Source organism: Callorhinchus milii, unplaced genomic scaffold (assembly GCF_018977255.1).
Source record: "Callorhinchus milii isolate IMCB2004 unplaced genomic scaffold, IMCB_Cmil_1.0 Scaffold3, whole genome shotgun sequence".
Classification (NCBI taxonomy): Eukaryota; Metazoa; Chordata; class Chondrichthyes; order Chimaeriformes; family Callorhinchidae; genus Callorhinchus; species Callorhinchus milii.
The window spans coordinates 74,504,979-74,525,568 of record NW_024704744.1 but is presented as its reverse complement, the minus strand read 5'-3'; the positions used below and the strand labels follow the sequence as shown (position 1 = coordinate 74,525,568).

At 44.0% G+C, this 20,590-nt stretch overlaps 1 protein-coding gene across 2 annotated transcripts in view; it reads left to right on the top strand.

Annotated features, from left to right (window-relative positions):
* Positions 1 to 5,945: 5,945 nt before the first annotated feature.
* dtd1 (D-aminoacyl-tRNA deacylase 1) overlaps positions 5,946 to 20,590 on the top strand; it is an 89,336-nt gene continuing 74,691 nt past the window's right edge. For both annotated transcript variants that reach the window (XM_042333053.1, XM_042333054.1), the window contains exons 1-4: positions 5,946 to 6,039; positions 9,715 to 9,805; positions 15,188 to 15,423; positions 18,919 to 19,016. In XM_042333053.1, the coding sequence (XP_042188987.1) occupies positions 5,997 to 6,039; positions 9,715 to 9,805; positions 15,188 to 15,423; positions 18,919 to 19,016 (468 nt within the window). In that variant the 5' untranslated portion in view covers positions 5,946 to 5,996. The remainder of the gene's footprint in view (positions 6,040 to 9,714; positions 9,806 to 15,187; positions 15,424 to 18,918; positions 19,017 to 20,590) is intronic.

The following is a 20,590-nucleotide window of genomic DNA, read 5'->3' as shown; positions in this document are numbered from 1 at the left end:
GAGAAGGGTCATAAATAAAAATCCTTGCATTTGATATAGCGCTTCATCACATCATTGAGACGTCTCCAAGTGCTTAACGGAATATACTGTAAAGTGGATTGACTGTTTTTTGGGTGGATCGTGGCAGCCAATTGTGCACAGCAGTATCCAACAAACAGTCATGGATTGAGATCCAAATTATTTTTTTCCCCGAGGATTTATAACCCCTGGAAAAGCGATCCGCCAATATACTAACAATCGGGTTCCTACTTACTGCTAGGTAAACAGGCATGTGGAGTAAGCAAACTTGCCCAACTTTTCGAACCCAGGTCTCGCTTGCGAGGCGAGTCCTCTAACCACTGAGCTACAGGGTCCCCTTCACTCTCCATGTGCCAGTCATTCCTTACCCTCTCCACGTGATCAGGTGATGCTCTTTCCTCTCTCAGCCTCCCCACTCCCCACTGTCATGCTCGATGATGTTGATTTTAAGCCCTGGGCGGGAGGGCATGTGAATGTGGTGTTCCATTGGAGGTAGGCGCGGGAAACAAAGTACATAGTAAGTTCGAAAGCGGCAACTGTGGTAGCAAGTGGGATGTGGTGTCACGAGTTGCCTTAACGAGTTGTTAATACGACTAGTGCAGATACTTTTAAGTGGATTTAATAGGAATTTCAACGGGATTTGGCAGATGTATGAATTAGGCGATTGTACAATCTTTACAGATCAAACTAATGCAAGTTTTACTGTAGTACTAATGCTAAAAGGGATAGTTAATCTGCACTAATGTTCCACAGACAATGAGTTAAACAACAATTTATTCTGTTTATATGATGAATTTTAGACAAAGGATTAAATGCTGGCCAGGAAATAACAAGGTCTAAAGTGCAAGCTGAGTAAACAGCCCATGTAAAACTCTTATGGGTTGGGTTAACTGTGCAAACACATAATTCTTATGTTCTTATCGTGGGATACAGTATATAGTTAAGGGATATGACGTGCATGCGACTACCAGGATGGAGGATGGACCATGATCTTCTTTCGTCCAACAATTCTTATGTTCTTACATGTCAGAGGGAGTTATAGATGAGCTAGGTAATTCTGCAATTCTATACATTGATTGTTAATAATATTGTTAATGGCACTTGTTTATATTTGCAACGGTCAACTCAATTTCCATTTTGCATATGGTGTCAATCCAACCCACAAATTAGATCTTGTGGTGCAGTTATCTTTTCTCAATTTCATATACCTATTTGATAGAAGGGAAATATCCTTATAGCTCATTTACATCTTACCTCTCAGACACATTTTATTAACTCTGGTATTTTTCCAGGTCTTTTAGTGGCTTTGCACGAGAGTCAGATTATGCTTCCAATGCTGAAATTCTTGCGGAATCACTCCGAACTGCTGGAAAATCCGTTAATCAGCCCTTACTCTTCACAGCCAGATATGATTGTCCACTTGGACTACTCAACAGGCACAGTGAGGTCTAATGCATTGCAGTGTAAAATACCTGCCTTGTTATTTGGAATGTTTCTGCAAAAAAAAACTTTCAATGAGATTAAAATTTGTTTAAGATTGAGCATTCTGTTTACAACCATATTGATATTTACTGCAATGTAAAATGTTTCTTTTTATTCACATTGTAACCATAAACTACAATAAATTCTCCTTTTTCCTTTCTGTTATTCTGGGATTCCTGAGTCTGATGGCGGCTCCATGAGTTCATTCTAGAACATTAAAATTTATTTTAATCTGTAGTAAAAATAAAATATCTTGCTTTTTAATGCTCAAGATGCTGTAAGTATCATTAGCACCTCTTTCAACCTCCTCCAATGGCTTAGTGAATAAAAGTACTGCCTGGGGGCAGCACTAAAACCATCAGGTCACAGGTTCGAATCCTGGACTGTGCTGAGTTAGCTGATGACAACCAGGACAAATGGGAGTGATACCATCAGCCTCATAATCCCAGATTAGGGAAGTAACAAATCGGATAGGCTTCTAACTCACGATTACTTTCCAGTGCCTTATTGGAAGGTGAGTGGCAAGCGAGGATAGAATGGAGCTCACCTCTGGTGTCCACACTTGGTGAATAGCCTCCAGACAACAATACATCCCATTTATCACAGAATTATGATATTTTGAGAATGGTCACTTGAAAGAGGTCATGCAGGTCACGGAACAGTATTAGAAAGAATTGAAGGAGTTTAAATGTCTTTGGGATAAGATCCTTTAAAATCCATAATTCTGTGATAAATGGAAGCAGATTGTTATCCAAAATGGGTATATTGTGTGCTTTCTGATTGTTTGATAAATGGTGAATGGTGCACAAAAGCAGACCGCAGATAAATAATCAGATTGTGGTAAGCCAAGAGGAAAGTGCGAACAAAAATTGACGTAGGCGCATCCAGTGTGGATTTAAACATTTTATTGTGGGAAGGAAACCTTCATTTGTTCAGGTTTATCAGAACAATATCATTGTATCTCAGACCGCTGAATACTTACACAGAATTGCACTAATAGGCATTTGATGCTGTATAAATATGTTTTGATGATTATTAAAATGGGCATTGAAAAGTGATTTTCTTTTTTTCTCCTCTCCATTAACTGTTCCTGAAAGAGAGGGGCCGAATGGCCTACTCCTGCTCCTATATGTTATGTTAAATGTTGTAGACCAGCCATTGTAGAGAATAGTAGGTAGCGTGGATCAGTCATTACAAGGACTCGTAATTTGAGTAGTTACGGCAGTGTGAACATTTGATAATTTATGCATGAGGCGCTATTAAGTAATGGAAATATTTGTGAAGATCTCGTTAAAAGTCATTGACATATTGTCTACCCTTTCTTCCTTTTTCCCCCAAGCTGCCTAAGATTGACTGACTCAGCACAGACCTAAATGAAACTTAGACCTAAGCATCACTTCGTACCAAATTATATGGTGCACGACTGGGAATGTGAAAAGTACTATTTATTGTTAACAGATTGTTATTTTTCATGGTCAGTGGAGAGTACAATAGCAGTTGGTACATTTAGCTAGTGACCTCTGTACTGTCTTTGTATGAGCACAGCTGGACTCTGTCGGGTTGGTACTCAGAAAACATGAATGTCAAAGGGTACAGAAACCAGCCGTGGTATGTTATAAAAATAATAATAATAATCCTTGGATTTGATATAGCACTTTTTCACATCTTCTAGATGTCTCAAAGCGCTTCACAGAACAGAATGTAAAGTGAATTAACTGTACATTTGTAGGCGAAACGTGGCAGCCAATTGCGCACAGCAGTGTCCCACGAACAGTCGTGGATGGAAGTGACCAATTTTATTATTGTTTTTTTTGAAAGATTATTATCAGGCTTATGGAGTAAGGAAACTTGCCCATAGTTTCTCTCTGCCGGGAATCGAACCCAGGTCTCTCGCTTGTGAGGCGAATGCTCTAACCACTGAGCTATAGGACTCCTGTTATAGAAGTATGTCGAATTAATTTGCCATGAAGAATCACAGGGCAACTAAATAAGCACAAGAGAAGTAAACAAACATTCAGGAATATGATGAAAGACCTGGAAAGTGAGATTAATATTCTGGGACTTAAAAAAAACAGATAACAGCAGCACTGACACAATGGCCTCTGGCACTAAACATTACTAAAATGATTAATTACTAAACAGTGTAAGTGGGAACAGTCAGCCACTATTCCAATGAAAACTTGGCTCACAAACCTTCACATACTGCCAGCTGCTCCTTGCTACAAGTTGCAGTTTTTTATTCTATTAAATTCACAGAATTATAATTGAGGGTTTAGGGAAACACTTGATCCCACATTGTTTCCATTTCTCAATCACCCTCCATGTCCAAGTAATCCAACCCACACACTACCCGATCCTCACTAATTCCTGTTCCACAATCAATGTTCCACAATAGTTACAACAGTATTCCCTATAATGATTGATCTGCACTACACGAACACTCCAGTTCAATGCTCGGTGGGGGGGGCATCTGCCCAAACAGGTGGATGTTAAAGATCCCGTGGCACTAATCAAAAAGAGAATGAGTTTCTCCTGGTCTCCTGACCAATAATCCCCCAAATAAAATTGGTTATTTGCTTCATGGCTGTTTGTGGTATATTATTGTGTTTGCCTACAAATACACTCGCTCCAACATCTATCCCTGGAATTTCCATGCGTGAGTGAGATGCATGGAATTCTCAGCTTGGTTTGGATAATCTTCAGCGCGGTGATCGGTTTCCGTATGTGACACCCGGCCTACCAAAACAAAATGAGTAACGCCGTGAGATGTCCATCTGATGTGAAAAGCACTATGCCACAATGCAAGGATTATTATCGTTGAGAATATCAACACGGATAATAATAATCCTCGCATTTGTTACAGCGCCTTATCAGGTCTTCAAGACGTCTCAAAGCACTTCACAGAATATACTGCAAAGTGAATTGACAACATGTTTTGTGGGAGCTTGAACCTACAACCTTCTTGGCTCAGAGGCGAGAGTGCAACCAACTGAGCCAGGCTAACATAATTCTGAGCAACATCAAATATAATAGAAATAAAAACAGCTAGAAATCTGGGAGTCCACAAGAGTGGCTGAACCAGAGAAGTGCTGAAGAATGTAGTCGTGCAGTTGCAGAGACCTACAGTTACAGGGAGCTTTGGTGTGGAGTGAGTTACTAAGTGAGTAACAGGCTGTGCTGCAGTTACAGGGAGCTTGGGTGTGGAGTGAGTGAGTTATAATAATAATAATAATCCTTGCATTTGATATAGCGCTTTTCACGTCGGGAGGACGTCCCGAAGCGCTTCACAGAACACACTGTAAAGTGAATTGACTGTATATTTGTGGGCGAACGCGGCAGCCAATTGCACACAGCAATGTCCCACAAACAGTTGTGGATTGAAAATGACCAATTTATTATTGTTTTTGGTTTTTGAGGGATTATTATTAGGCTCTATGTGGAGTAAGGAAACTTGCCCGAGGTTTCGCCCTCTGCCTGGAATTGAACTCAGGTCTCTCACTTGCAAAGCGAATGAGTGAGTAACAGGCGGTGCAGCAGTTACAGGGAGCACTGGTGTGGAGTGAGTTAGTGAGTGAGTAACAGGCGGTGCTGCAGGTACAGGGAGCACTGGTGTGGAGGGAGTGAGTTAGTGAGTGAGTAACAGGCGGTGCTGCAGGTACAGGGAGCACTGGTGTGGAGGGAGGGAGTGAGTTAGTGAGTGAGTAACAGGCGGTGCTGCAGTTACAGGGAGCACTGGTGTGGAGTGAGTGAGTGAGTGAGTAACAGGCGGTGCTGCAGTTACAGGGAGCACTGGTGTGGAGTGAGTGAGTTAGTGAGTGAGTAACAGGCGGTGCTGCAGGTACAGGGAGCACTGGTGTGGAGTGAGTGAGTGAGTGAGTGAGTGAGTAACAGGCGGTGCTGCAGGTACAGGGAGCACTGGTGTGGAGTGAGTGAGTTAGTGAGTGAGTAACAGGCGGTGCTGCAGGTACAGGGAGCACTGGTGTGGAGTGAGTGAGTTAGTGAGTGAGTAACAGGCGGTGCTGCAGGTACAGGGAGCACTGGTGTGGAGTGAGTGAGTGAGTTAGTGAGTGAGTAACAGGCGGTGCTGCAGGTACAGGGAGCACTGGTGTGGAGGGAGTGAGTTAGTGAGTGAGTAACAGGCGGTGCTGCAGGTACAGGGAGCACTGGTGTGGAGGGAGGGAGTGAGTTAGTGAGTGAGTAACAGGCGGTGCTGCAGTAACAGGGAGCACTGGTGTGGAGGGAGGGAGTGAGTTGGTGAGTGAGTGGCGGGCGGTGGCTGCAGTGCCGGCGCTGCCCTGTAGGGGGCTCTCACTGCGCCGACTCCCGTCCTGTGTGATCGCCGACCGCTGCTCCTGCACCGCGGGGGGAGGGGCCGCGGGGGGAGGGGCCGCGGGGGGAGGGGGCGGGGCCCCGCGAGCAGCCCCGGGGGGGGAGGGGGGGACAGGCGGTACAGCGGCCGCGGTCGGTCAGTCAGTCTGTCCGCACCGCACCGCACCATGAAGGCCATCATTCAGAGAGTGACAAAAGCCCGTGTGACAGGTCAGTCATCTCCAGCTCAGGCCTCTCACTGGGGGGGGCAGTGGGGGGGGGCAGTGTGGGGCAGTGTGGTGGGGGGCAGTGTGGGGGGCAGTGTGGGGGGGGGCAGTGTGGGGGGGCAGTGTGGGTGGGGGCAGTGGGGGGGGGCAGTGTGGGGGGGGGGGGCAGTGTGGGGGGGGCAGTGTGGGGGGGGCAGTGTGGGGGGGGCAGTGTGTGGGGAGTGGGGGGGGCAGTTGGGGGGCAGTGTGGGGGGGGCAGTGTTGGGGGTAGTGGGGGGTGCAGTGTGGGGGGGCAGTGTGGGGGGGGCAGTGTGTGGGGGGGGCAGTGGGGGGGGGGCAGTGTGTGGGGGGGCAGTGTGGGGGGGGAAGTGTGGGGGGGCAGTGTGTGGGGGGGGCAGTGTGTGGGGGGGGGCAGTGGGGGGGGGGCAGTGGGGGGGCAGTGTGGGGGGGGCAGTGTGTGGGGCAGTGTGTGGGGGGCAGTGTGGGGGGGGCAGTGTGGGGGGGGGCAGTGTGGGGGGGGGCAGTGTGGGGGGGGGCAGTGTGTGGGGGAGTGGGGGGGGCAGTGTGGGGGGGCAGTGTGGGTGTGGGGGGGAAGGGGGGGGCAGTGTGTGGGGGGGCAGTGTGTGGGGAGGGGGCAGTGTGGGGGGGGGCAGTGGGGGGGCAGTGGGGGGAGCAGTGTGTGGGGCAGTGTGTGGGGGGGCAGTGTGGGGGGTGCAGTGTGGGGGTGGGCAGTGGGGGGGCAGTGTGTTGGTGTGTGGGGGGGGTGCAGTGGTGGGCAGTGGGGGGGCAGTGTGTGTGTGGGGGGGGCAGAGTGTGTGGCGAGGGGGGCACTGTGGGGGGGTTGGGCAGTGTGGGGGGAGTGGCAGTGGGTGTGGGGGGGCAGTGGTGGGGGCAGTGTGGGGGGGCAGTGGGGGGGAGCAGTGTGTGTGTGTGGGGGGGGCAGAGTGTGTGGCGAGGGGGAGCACTGTGGGGGGGGAATGCCTTGCATTCACAATGGCTCTGCCCCCTTCTCTTTCCCTGCCCCCCCCCCCCCCCCCTCCCCTCGGCGGCTGCAGTGACCCACATCCTGCATCCAGGTTTGCAACCCGGATGCCGGCAACCCACAGCCTCCCATGTCTCCCGAGTCTCACCTCCTCCGCTCCCCCACAGCAGATTCCCTGGCAGGAGAGAGGGGCGACTCCGCTATCAACGAGCTTTCTCAAACCGCCAGAACGAAAGTTGCTCAAAATTAGCATTTTTTTATATTATAATGTATCAAAGAAAAGTGTATGTGTAACATGTATTTATATCCTCTCCCCTTTATGCTGTGTACATGTACACATGGGATGTTGCTGTGCATACATTGGCTGCTGTGGTTGCCTACAAATACAGTCAACGCATTTAATAAGTATTACTGCATAGTGCTTTGAGATATTTCATTGATTATGGGCGTGATATCGACAACAGCAACTTGGGATTTATATAGCGCCCTCCACGCCGGACGGCGTCTCAGAGCGCTTCACAGCGACGGATCCCGGGGCCGAGCCGGGGGAAGGGGGAGGAAGGTGACCAAAGGCGCGGTCGAAAAGAAAGGTCTTCAGCCGAGATCTGAAAATAGGAAGAGAGGGAGTGAGGTGAAGGGGGTGAGGAAGGGAGATCCAGAGCCTCGGGGCTTAGTGGTTGAAGGCACGGCCTCCGAGGGTGGAGCGGAATATCAAGTGCAAGAATAATAATTATTATACGTACAGCGCAAAACATTGCAGACTAAATAACTGATTGAGATTATGGATACCCAAATGCTCCAGGTTTGGCCTGTCCCACCATGTTGGTGCCAACTGCTGGTTCCCAAACTCCTTCATGTCTTGGCCTTGATTCCATTCTGCAATCCTTGAAAATGTGATTGAAAATGTGGTATTTGTAACTTGATCCTGCGTTACTCTCCTCCAGCACTCTGGGTGCAGAGTTGGTGAATGGGATTATAGTAGCCACAGACTGCTATAATCCCATTCATTCACTGTTATGCCTAAGATTTATGCAACTGCCCTTGAATTTTCTAACTGATTCACTATTTTATTAATGAGTTAAAGGCCCTTGAGTGTCTATCACTAACATTGTGACTTGTTGCAGATAGTTTATTGAATTTAATGCTGGTGTATCAGGTGTATACAAAAAAAATGTTTTATTCAGTCTGTGGCATGGAACACAATTTGCTTTAGGATGCAATGGGTGGTGTGTGTGTGTGTGTGGGGGGGGGGTGCGGTCCAGCGGCAGTATGGACACAATGAGCAAAATTAGCCTCTGTCCGTGCTGTAAAAATGCAATGATCAATGTTATAGCTGGATGGTATTTCTCTAGGAACATTAGTACATATATGGACCCCCCAAAAATTGCAATCTACCTGAGCAGCACTGAAATTTGAAGGATACTATACCGTTATTTATCTCTTGCTCATTTCATTCACTGTTATGCCTAAGATTTATGCAACTGCCCTTGAATTTTCTAACTGATTCACTATTTTATTAATGAGTTAAAGGCCCTTGAGTGTCTATCACTAACATTGTGACTTGTTGCAGATAGTTTATTGAATTTAATGCTGGTGTATCAGGTGTATACAAAAAAAAATGTTTTATTCAGTCTGTGGCATGGAACACAATTTGCTTTAGGATCGGTAAAACATCATATGTCATAATAATAATCCTTGCATTTGATAGCGCTTTTCACATCTTCTCGACGTCTCAAAGCACTTCACAGAATATGCTGTGAATTGACCGTATATTTGTAGGCAAAACACGGCAGCCAATTGCGCACAGCAGTGTCCCACAAACAGTCGTGGATTGAAGATGACCAATTTATTATTGTTTTGTTTTGGAGGGATTATTATTAGGCGTGTGGAGTAAGGAAACTTGCCCAAGGTTTCACCCTCTGCCTGGAATTGTACCCAGATGTCTCGCTTGCAAGGCGAGTGCTCTAACCACTGAGCTACAGGACTCCATGATCATGGTGGACTTTAATCAATACAGGGTGAATCAGAAGTCCTTAGTCATACAGTTTTTAATTATTAATTACGTTTTTTTTAAGACAACATCCCTAGAAAGTGTGCAGTAATTACAGGAGATGTCTTTCATCGAGTCTCATTGCTTTCCTAAAAATTTTGTCACTTAGTTTTTTCACACAATGGAATCTTGTTGTTGTTGTTCGGATCTGGAATGCATTACCTGAAAGGGTGGTGGAAGCCGATTCGAAAACCAACTTTCAAGGGAGAAGTAGATAGATATTTGGTGAGGACAAATTTGCAGAGCTATGGGGAGAGAGTGGGGGAGTGGAATTAGTTTAGATAGCTTTTTCAAAGAGCTGGCATGTATGCAATGGGCTGAATGGCGCCTTCTTCTGTGCTGTATAATTCTCTGATTCTCTGATTCTTATTGGAAGGCAACCATGCAATATTCTGAAACTCCAAGGCAGTTTCAGTCAGAATAGCGTATTAAATTTAAAAAAGGTTGTTTACTTAATACTGTTTGTGGGACATTGCTGCGAGCAAAATTGGCTGCCACATTTGCCTACAAAATACACTTTACAGTAAATTCTGTGAAGCGATTTGAGAAGCCCTCTTGATGTGAAAGGTGCTGTCTCAAATACAAGGATTATCAGTATTACAGGAATGCTTTTGGATCCATTTCACAAACATTTCTTGTTTTTTCAGTGGGAGAAGAACAAATCAGTTCAATAGGACGAGGCATCTGTGTGCTATTGGGCATTTCTGTCGAAGACACCCAGAAAGACCTCGAGTACATGTAAGTATGAATTGAACTTACTGTAAAGCTCTCCTGCCTAGAATTCCATCCATTCACAGCTTCAAAGACAATTATTGTCATAAAATTTCAGATTATGCAGAGTTGAGGAAAATTCTTAAATTCAAACTTGATTTTTATACCAGGTTCCCTCAGTTCTTGAAAAGAAACACGGCTTCCAATTAAAGACTGGATTTAAGAATTTTTCACAATTCAGCATGATCTTAAATTTTAAGATATAATGATCTTACAGGCTAGAACTAAGTGGAATGTCAGGGCTCTTGAGAGGCTAGCAATTACACGACTGTCACAGTGGTGTAACATTGACTCTTACAAACCAGATCAGAGGTTTGCACGTTCAAATTTTGCACATGTCTGACACATTATGAAACCCATCATCATGCATGAGAATATCCAAACCAAACTGACAGTTCCACATATGTATGCCACCTACAAATGGAAATTTTCCTTCACCCCGCTTCACCTAATTCTGGAGAGTACAACAACAATAACTTGCATTTATTTTGTACACTTCATGCTGGTCGGTGCTTCATGAGGACAGGAGGGTTAGACACTGAGCGAGGTTAGCAAGAGTTAATGGTTTTGGGACTCCGAAATATGTATTGGGGTATTGCTGGAATTTAATCAGCTAAAACTTGCCATTCAGAGCGCTGACTAGCAAGCTTCCTGCTGCTTGTCCGGCTAGGAACCATTAGGGCTTTGGATCAACAGGAGGTGAGTGGGAAGTATCCCTGCCTTTGAGTATGCCCTGCAAATCCCATCAATGAACCAGGCTGGCTGGTCTGAAGTCCACTAATAAAACAACCACGGAGGGTTGACTATTCTGACACAGAGTCGCATATGAAGAGTGGATACTACTCGGATCTCTGTGTTTCTTTAGAAGAGGAAGGGAAGAAAGAAATTACTAATTTAGACTTTAAATCTTGTGACATTTCTTTGCTTCATGATAGTTTCCACTCAGCTAGTTTTCTGACTCATGCAGTCTTTTTCCTGTAACAGTATCGTCACTCTGACAGTGCAGTAACAATGATACTCATTACGTTTTGTAACCTGTGAATCATAGCTAGAGTGTATTGTGTAGAAATGACAGCTGATGTGGGAATTAAAGACCTCAAATCAATCTTGATTTCTATTTCGATATATTCACCAGCCAAGATGTGCTCTTAAGTCCCTCAACTGGATTATATAACTGATAACATCAAATTATACAGGCTTTTACAAAGCAGCAGAAAGCATCTCAACTGATACAATGCAGCGCTGCTCAGTGTCTATGTAATAAAATTTAGGTAACACCCTTCACAGTGGAGTGTTATATAACACCTTTCTCATTGTGCATAAAGCCCAGTATCTGCCCTGATCCAGTGCAACGATGTTCAGTGTCTGTTCTGATCTGGTTCAGTGATGTTCCTTACCTGCCCTGTGTGAAATACAATAATGTTCTGAAAAATGTTATTGTACACTACCATTGTAGCTGGAGGTGGTGGGGTGGGGGGAACAGGACTCGGGGGGGACTGTGATTTTTTGTCCCCATACGTACACTTTAGTAAACACTGCTCCAGCTCAACGTTGTCTTTTGATACAATCTGAACCCCATCGATTGGATTACAGGTTTGTGATTCCCCAGAAGGTATTTGCTCGCTCTCTTTTGCGTGATTTGCGACTGTAAGCAGTTCGACTAAAATATTTGTTGTCAAACACTTATTTTTAAAGAAACCGTTTAAAAAGCCCACCAGATTAAAACCAGGATTTGATGTAAAAGACTTTAATTCTAAAACCAAACTGTTTGAACTCCAGTGCTGAGGCACAGAAAATTAGGCTGTTTGATCCAATGTTTCCACATGGGATGTCAGCAGTGCATACAGCACTGAATGGTTTTCTCTCTAATCACTAAAAGAAAACGCCTGTTATCTATTACTGCTTTGACTCCAGGTGCATGTGTTCAAATAAAGTTTTTTTTTCCATTACTCATTTAGCTGCACCATAGGTGCGGAGGATTAACAAAAATAAAAGATTTCCAGATGCAGTGCTTGTGGAAAGGCTCGAGAGGACTAAATGACAGCTGATTGAACTTAAATGAAGGCAAGCAGTTTGACCCGAAGTCAAATTTATTCGTGGGGGAATGGAGCTTTAAAGTAAGCTGCTTAAGAGCACTTTAGCGGAATAAAGATAAGCATCTGGAACAGTTCTTAGAGTCATCTGAAGAGCCTAGGAATCAGAGGATATTATACAGTTTCTCACAACTACCTGACATACTGTACGTTTTTGACTGATGGGACCTCTCCTCCACCCCATGGGCAGTGTTGAGCCGGGAGTGAAGCTTATGGCTTTTGAGCTTTCAACATTTCCAGTAATGGTCTGCCATGAAACTCATTGGATTTTATCGCAGAAAATCCAGTATCAAGCTCCTCAGTGGTCTAGTAGATAAAAGCACCACTGATTGTGCGCTAAGTCATATTGAGTACAAATTGCAAGCTTGAATCTCAGGCTGTGCTAAGTTAGCTGATCTTCGTTGAGGTACAATTGGCCTCAGACTCCCTGTGTTAGGGAGGGGTAAATCAAATGCGGGGTGCCCATTTCTGATCACTGTTCTGTGGCTTCTGCTGGATACTCATCTGCTGAGGATTTCTAGAGAGGTTGAGATTGCTCAAGGCTTTCATACATCACCACTGTCCCTTCCACACTGTTGAATAGCCTCAATCATTCAGTTCACTGTCCAGGCTTACATGTGGATATTGGTCACTTGGATGAAGTACGAGAGAGAATCTGGATGTCAAATATCTTCAGGAGAGGAAGGGGGAGAATTCGGTGAATGTGGGAAAAAAAAGTGATGTTTATTGGAACCAACAAAATGATTATCAATAAAGGGAGGTGATTGTAATGGCTGTTGACACAAGCTTCCATTTCTTGTCTATCTTTTGTTAGTGTTGCAGGAGTGATTTGTTGTGAACTTACCTGTTCATATTGGCACCTTGTGTCAGTGTGAGCTGATGCACAGTTCTGACGCAGAATCACCTCTTTCCTGAAATAAAATGTTAACAGATGCCCTGCCTTTATTTCAAAGAGTGGGGTGTTGTTCCCGGTTTTCCCGGGCATCAGCCTGGCTCAATTGGTAGCACTCTCGTTTCTGAGTTAGTTGTTTATGGGTTTAAACCCCACGTCAGGAGTGTGTACACATAGTCTAGGATGACGATCCAGTTAAGTGCTGGGGGTTGTCGGAGATGACGTCCTTCAGAGAAGATGTGAAACTGAGGTCCGGTCAGCATGTTCAAATGGATGTCAACATTTCTATCACACTGCTCAAAGAGAGAAAGGAGTTTCTCCTGGTGTTCTAGCCAAGAATCCCCCAGATAAATTTGGTCATTCACATCATGGCCATTGTGGGATGTTGGTATGTGTAAATTGGCTGCTGGATTCACCTCCAAAATACATAGTCACTACATTTCACAGTGAATCCCAAGAAGCGCTTTGAGACACTCTTGACATGAAATGCACCACATCAAATGCAAGTATTATTTTTCACTATAATGTATTTCCCTCATCCAAAATCACTTCAAAGATGAGATGAAATTGGCCACTGGGATCATTATCGTTTGTGCGGGGATGGTGCTGGCAGAGTTTAGCTTACATAACACTCTAAGTATTTCAGGACATTCATCTGACATGAAAGGCACTATATAAAGGCAAGTTGTGTCTGCAGTCTTCATTGGCATTTGCTTTGTCTGTGGAAATGTGATTTTTTTCCAGGCTGGCCACACCGACTCCATTGCTTTCTGAAGGCAAAGACTTTATTATCTGGTGTCTCTCAATAGATTGACGGATCTGTAAGAAAGACAGATCCATCGTTCATTTATTCATTAAACAAAATTCTGCTGTAGTTCCTTGTGTCATCTGTGAAACAACCATATACTCTGGCATTTGCTACCTATCTCATAAATCAAGTTGATATATTTGACTGCAGCAAACAAGAATAAATCCAGTCGGTAGCACTTTCGAGTCCTGAGTTAGAAGCTGTGGATTCAGAACTAATGTAGTATATGCTGACCATCTAATGCAGTGCTGGGGGTACTCTGGATTGTTGGAGGCGGGGAGGACGCTATTTGAATGATGCCTGTCGGCCTTTCCAAGTGGATGTTAAAAATCACATGGGTCTATTAGAAAAGAAAAATTTAACCCGATATCCTGGCCAACAATCCCCCAGATAAGGTCACTCACTTCATAATTGTTGTGGGCTATTGCTATGCACAAATTAAGTGCTGGGTTCACCCACAAAATATACACCGTGGCACCACTTTACAGGATATCCTATGAAGCGTTTGGAGACATCGCATTGACAAAATAAAGCGCTCTATCAAATACAGGCATAATAATTATGATGAGACAAATTGAAGGGATATCCTTGCAATGCAAGTGTGTATTCAATGTGCTAAAAAGTATTCTACACCACCAACTATCAGCATAATAATCCTTGCTTTTGATATAATGCCTTATCATGTTGTCGAGACATCTCAAAGCATTTCACAAGATTTTATGTATGTACTTGCGGTCAAACACAGAAGCCAATTTGCACATAGCAATGTCCCACAAACAGCATGAAGTGAATGACTAACTTTAGCTGTGGGTGCGGTGGCCTGGTTATGGCTAGGAGAAGCTCCCTTCTCTTTTCGAATAGTGCCATGGGATCTTTATCGTATACCGGAACAGGTAGACGGGATCTCCAGAAGTGCACTGGAGTGTCACCCTAGACTGTGATCTGTGACAGCTGCTCTGTTCAGTTCACCTTTTAACCTTTCATATGAAACACAATCTCCTATTTTAAAAGAATAATATAGTCTAAAATTTCTCTCTGCGCTGTCTCTAGTGACATTGCGAAGGGATGGAAGGCTTATGATTGCTGTGCCCACAACTGTATGCAAGCGGTACACTACATGTACCATAGGACAGTATAGGTTCAGTGAGACTATTGAGGCACAGAATCTCAGAATGTGTTGCACTTTTAGTGGCGATCTGATTCATTTGGTATTGTAAAACCTGACGTGGGGAGCCATTGTATTGCTTTCCTCTAGAGAGGCTTGCAAGCAAAAAAACGACAGGCAAGACTGGAAACAAGGTTGCAATAATAATAATAATAATGAGATAAATCCCCCTGTATCGCACCGTGCGTTGCATGAAGAATAAAGCACTTTGGGATGTCCTCCCGACGTGAAAAGCGCTATATCAAATGCAAGGATTATTATTATTATTAATTAACCAACTCATCTCTTGCAACCCACCAGATTCCTGAAAGGCGAGCCATTCCATCACTTGTAGTTTTCAATGTGTAAAGTATGCAGTATGTTTAATGCGTTGCCTGTTGTTCTGTGGCAGGGTTCGTAAGATCCTGAACTTAAGGGTGTTTGAAGATGAAAACGGGAAGCGCTGGTGTAAGAGCGTAATGGACAAGCAGTACGAGGTGCTTGTGGTCAGCCAGTTCACACTGCAGTGCATCCTGAAGGGAAACAAACCTGATTTCCACTTGGCCATGGGAGTGGAACAGTCAGAGCCCTTCTACAATGGCTTTTTACAACAGATGAGAAAGACCTACAAACCGGAGCTCATTAAAGGTGGGGAGAGACTTTAGTTTTTTTTTGCTTTTCTTGCTGTCTTGAGGCCAATAGGTCGAATGTGTAAATCAATAGTCACTTTTATCTGGTGATGAGTACGGATGGTATTCTACTGCTTGAGGCTTTTATCTATAGCAATGGATCTGTGTGGAGAGATAATCAGAGATAATCATTTATTATACTGATTTGCTTTCTCTTTTCCATTAGAATTTCCAATAATAATAATAATCCTTGCATGGATATAGCCCTATCATGTCATCAAGGCATCTCAAAAGTATTTCACAGGATTTACTGTAAAATGTATCGATTGTATTTTTGTAGACAAACTATATATGAGGTTCGTTCTGAGACGTCTGTTTTCAAGACTGAAGAGCCCTAGCTGTTCTTGTTCTTCGTAGCTTGCTCTAACAGCCATGTCTGTACTTCCACCACTCTTCCAAGTAGCCTGTTCCAGCTGTTGAATACAATCTATTTTTCACAGCCCTGAACCTCTTTTTGCATATCTGAAACTATTGTTTATTAGTTTACTTCCTCTGCCTCAATTAATATCTTATATACCTTTGTAAGTTCCCCTCTGAGATGACTCTTTTCAAGGTTTAGAAGCCTTAGGTTATCTTGTTGCTCCTCATAGCTCAACCAACTATCACTTGGTTAGCTGTGTATCATCCTTGTTGTGCTCCTCTGCACTGCTTTTTAGGTCTGGGTTGCCACCTAACTACACAGGAATCAGAACTGTATTGCTGTCCTCTTGGTGTAGCTAAATCACTTCAGCATAGCTTTTGAGGGAACTGAACTCATCTGATTTGACAATATAACCCAGCATCCTGTTTTCTTTGTCCATTGCTGATTCATACAGTTTGGACATAGTGGGTGGTTAGTTAGCTAACACCCTTAAGGCCTCTTTCAACTTTCCCTACATTTGCCTTCAGACAAATACTGAAATGACAGTCATCAAATGTGAAGTTCTTTGAGATATTTCAAAGTGATAAAAAGCTTTAAAAATGCAATTTGTTTCTTTGATATCTAATGACATCAGTTCATAACGGAAATTTTTTCAAATTTCTAGGAAGTCTAAGTACACTGTCCAACGGCTTCGTACTATCAGTTTTGGATGCACCTTTTCAAAAAAAAATCTGGGTAAAGGGCACTTTGTCACAAAGATCTGTTTGGAAAACACAAGGCTTGGGAGATGTGATCAGCGTTCAAAAGTATTGTTCTGCCTTTTCTGTGATGAACAGTTCCTGTCTTTTGCAGATGCATTTATATTACAAAGATAGTGCATCTAAAAGACTGCCACTTTCCCACGCAATATTTAGTTTCAGTCAGAGCCCAATTCCTGCAATATTTGTGAACCGTTAATGTTCCTTGTTTGTTGCTGAATGTCCTTTGCAGGCATACAAACAATGTGATTTGCATTGCTGATTTTCCACAATGTTAAAGCAATTTGTGTCTCTGAATCTTAGAACCATAGAAATGTTCAGCACAGAAGAAGGCCGTTAGCTCATCATGTTTATTCTGGCTCCCTTAAGAGCAATCCTTTCGGTCCCCTGCAGCTGACTCTTTTGAAGATATCGATCTAGTTCCCTCTCGAAGGCCAATATGGATCTTGCCTCAACTACTGCTCCAGACAGAGCATTCCATATTCTGCGTGAGAAAAAATCTCCAACCTTCCCCATTTGCTCGTTTACTAAATATCTTAAATTGATGCCCTCTAATTACTGACTCACCAACCAGTGGAAATAATTTCTCCTTTTTGTCTCTTATCAAATCCCTCATAACTTTGAAGACCTCTATCAGGTTACCCCTCAACTTTCTTAGTTCCCTTCCAGGTTTGTATTGAATGAATATGACCACTGGATTAGCACTGAGATTGGGTGACTATTGAGATTGAGTGACTATTGGAGTCCTGTAGCTCAGTGGTTAGAGCACTTGCTTTGCAAGCAAGACACCTGGGTTCAATTCCAGGCAGGGCGAAACCTTGGGCAAGTTTCCTTACTCCACACGCCTAATAATAATCCCTCCAAAAAACCCAAAACAATAATAAATTGGTCATTTTCAATCTACGACTGTTTGTGGGACATTGCTGTGCGCAATTGGCTGCCGCGTTCGCCCACAAATATACAGTCAATTCACTTTACAGTATATTCTGTGAAGCGCTTTGGGACGTCCTCCCGACGTGAAAAGCGCTATATCAAATGCAAGGATTATTATTATTATTATTATTGAGATTGAGTGTGTAGGACTTTTGGCTTTGGTATAAGAGAGCAATGTTCATAAGAAGACTTTTCGAATAGAGAGTGTTTGCAAATCCCCATGTGGCATGTAATACGGTAAATGCATTATTTAAAAGTATCCTAGTCTGGAATAGGCCTGAGCCTAATGTTTAGTAAGATTAAAATTTGTTCACAGGCTGGTCATGCTTCAGAGGTTGTGCAGAAACCTCTGAAAATATGGTCTCTCTCTCACCATATTTATTATTTTGTGTTGAATTGTTCATCCCCAAATGGATTAATCAACAATTGTTTATAGATTGTAGGTTTCCTGCATTTTACATTCTCAACTTTGCGTGTAATGCATTGCTCTCCCCCTTGTGTGCATTGCTGAACCCATTAATGCATTGCTTGTCCCACACATGCTTTGCTCGTCTCCACCTGTGAATTGTTGATCCCCACCTGCTGCATTGCTCACCCCATTGACCACTTCCCACAAGCATTACTCAACGCACACATAATAATAATAATAATAATCCTTGCATTTGATATAGCGCTTTTCACGTCGGGAGGACGTCCCCGAGCGCTTCACAGAATATACTGTAAAGTGAATTGACTGTATATTTGTAGGCGAACGCGTTAGCCAATTGCGCACAGCAATGTCCCACAAACAGTCATGGATTGAAAATGACCAATTTATTATTGTTTTTTTTGCGAGGGATTATTATTAGGCGTGTGGAGTAAGGAAACTTGCCCAAGGTTTCGCCCTGTCTGGAATTGAACTCAGGTCTCTCACTTGCAAAGCGAGTACTCTAACCACTGCGCTACAGGACTCACGTACTTACATTGCTCGTATGCGGCATGCAGTGTTCATCCCACACTTGCATGACCTGTGAAATGTTTTGAGATGTCTCGGTGATGTGATAAGGCGCTCAATAAATGCGAGGATTTTTGCTTAATTGCACATGTGCATTGCCTAGCCCCACATGTGCATTGCCTACCCCCACATGTGCATTGCCTACCCCCACGTGTGCATTTCCTACCCCCACATGTGCATTCCCTACCCCCATATGTGAATGGCTCACCCCAATTCATGCATTTCCTGGTCTTATGTCAGTGCTCAACTAGCTATTATTTGGGATGTTAGCAAAAAATAAAGGCAAACGAAAAGAAAAGTAGAAATAATGAAAAAAGAAAACCTGAAATCCCACGGAAGACAAAGTTGCTTCAGGGCCAGTCTAAGCGTGTTTGTTTGATTTAATTTTTAAAAGGCTTTCATTTTTAGATGGCAAGTTTGGAGCCTACATGCAAGTGCACATACAGAATGAAGGTCCACTGACTATTGAGCTGGAGTCACCGACTGGCCCCAATGATCCAAAACAGGTAAGGAACATTGACCGTCCTCCTAAAGTGGCTGTAATTTGCGAGTGAAATACGGAATTCACTGAAGAAATTGGTCAAAAAAAATCACAATCCAGAAGGTTGGCAAAAGCCATTTTTCTTTTTGACCTTTCAGGCCTTTTCTCAGCCAGGACATGTCCTGAAAGCAAACCACCAATCAGGACTGGAACTCCTGTTTTATGAATAGCACATATTGAAGCTCCCCCTTGCCACTAGAGCGAACAATATAAGTAAACCGTTAATAATAGTATGATCAGGGAAACTTCTCTGACCTTTCCCATTCTTTCCCTCCAGAATAAAGCTCCATCAGTCCAGACTGATGGCTGGGTATGCTGCACTTTAAGAATGCTTCACTGAGGGTCTGGTTGCCTTTAAAATCCATGGGTCCTTGGTTAAAAAAGCACAATATTTGGAAATTCTGTGAGCTTTGTAGTTTTGATAACCGAGGATTACAGCTTTCAGTATTTATTAATTAATGACTTTTCGTCACTTTTGTTCAATCTAGATTTTTTGGGGGATGTTTTGCGCCTGTCTTCCATTTTGAAAAAAAAGTTCAAGTAAACCAGTCATTGTCGTTTTTCAAATAATTATTATGAATCGTTATGTAAGTCATCTGGTGTAGTGCACTTTATTATTCCAGATAATGCAAATTTAAATATTCTCAACACATTAATGTGTTCGTGCAAACACTATGCAAACTCCCAGCTTGTCGGCCTCCCCATCTCCTCCCTCCATAGACTGTAAATTATTCAGAACTCTGCAGCCTATGTCCTCTCCCGCACCAGGCTCCATGACCGTATCACCCCCATCGTCACCCAACTCCACTGGCTTCCCATCACACAGAGGATACAGTTCAAGATCCTGGTCCTCACCTTCAAAGCCCTCCATGGCCTCGCTCACCCCTACCTCTGTGACCTCCTAAACCCCTATCAACCTGCCCGCTCCCTCTTCTCAGCGGGCTCTGGCCTGCTTCATGTCCTTTACCTCGCCCTCCCCACCATTGGCGGGTGGGCCTTCAGCCACTCTGCCCCCACCCTCTGGAAATCTATCCCGCAGTCCCTCCGTCTCGTCCCCTCCTTTACCACCTTCAAGACCCATCTCAAGTCCCTCCTCTTCGACCGTGCTTTCGATCACCCTCCTTCTCCCCTGGCCTCCACCATTCCCAAACCTGATCCCCAGCTCGGCTCTGAAATTCTGTCTGTCCAGTGCCTTGGGACATCCTCCTGATGTGAAAGGCTCTATCCAAATGTAATTTTGTTATTGTTGTTGTGCTTCCTGTGTAGTTGGGGAAAAACAAGAAGGGAGTTGGCTCACACCTTCACCCTGTAATGTGCTCATCACTGACCTCTATAAAACCTGTTGCATTTAGCAGAGCTAATAGGGGAAGTTGCAGACACTTGAATATTCAGAATAAAAAACAGGAAATGCTGCAAAGTGCACAGCAGATCAGTCAACATCTGAAAGAAAGACAGGTTATATGGCGGGTGGGGCCAGTCATCAGAGCATTCTGAAGGATCACACCACAACTGTTACCCTGTCTTTCCTGCTCAGACTCT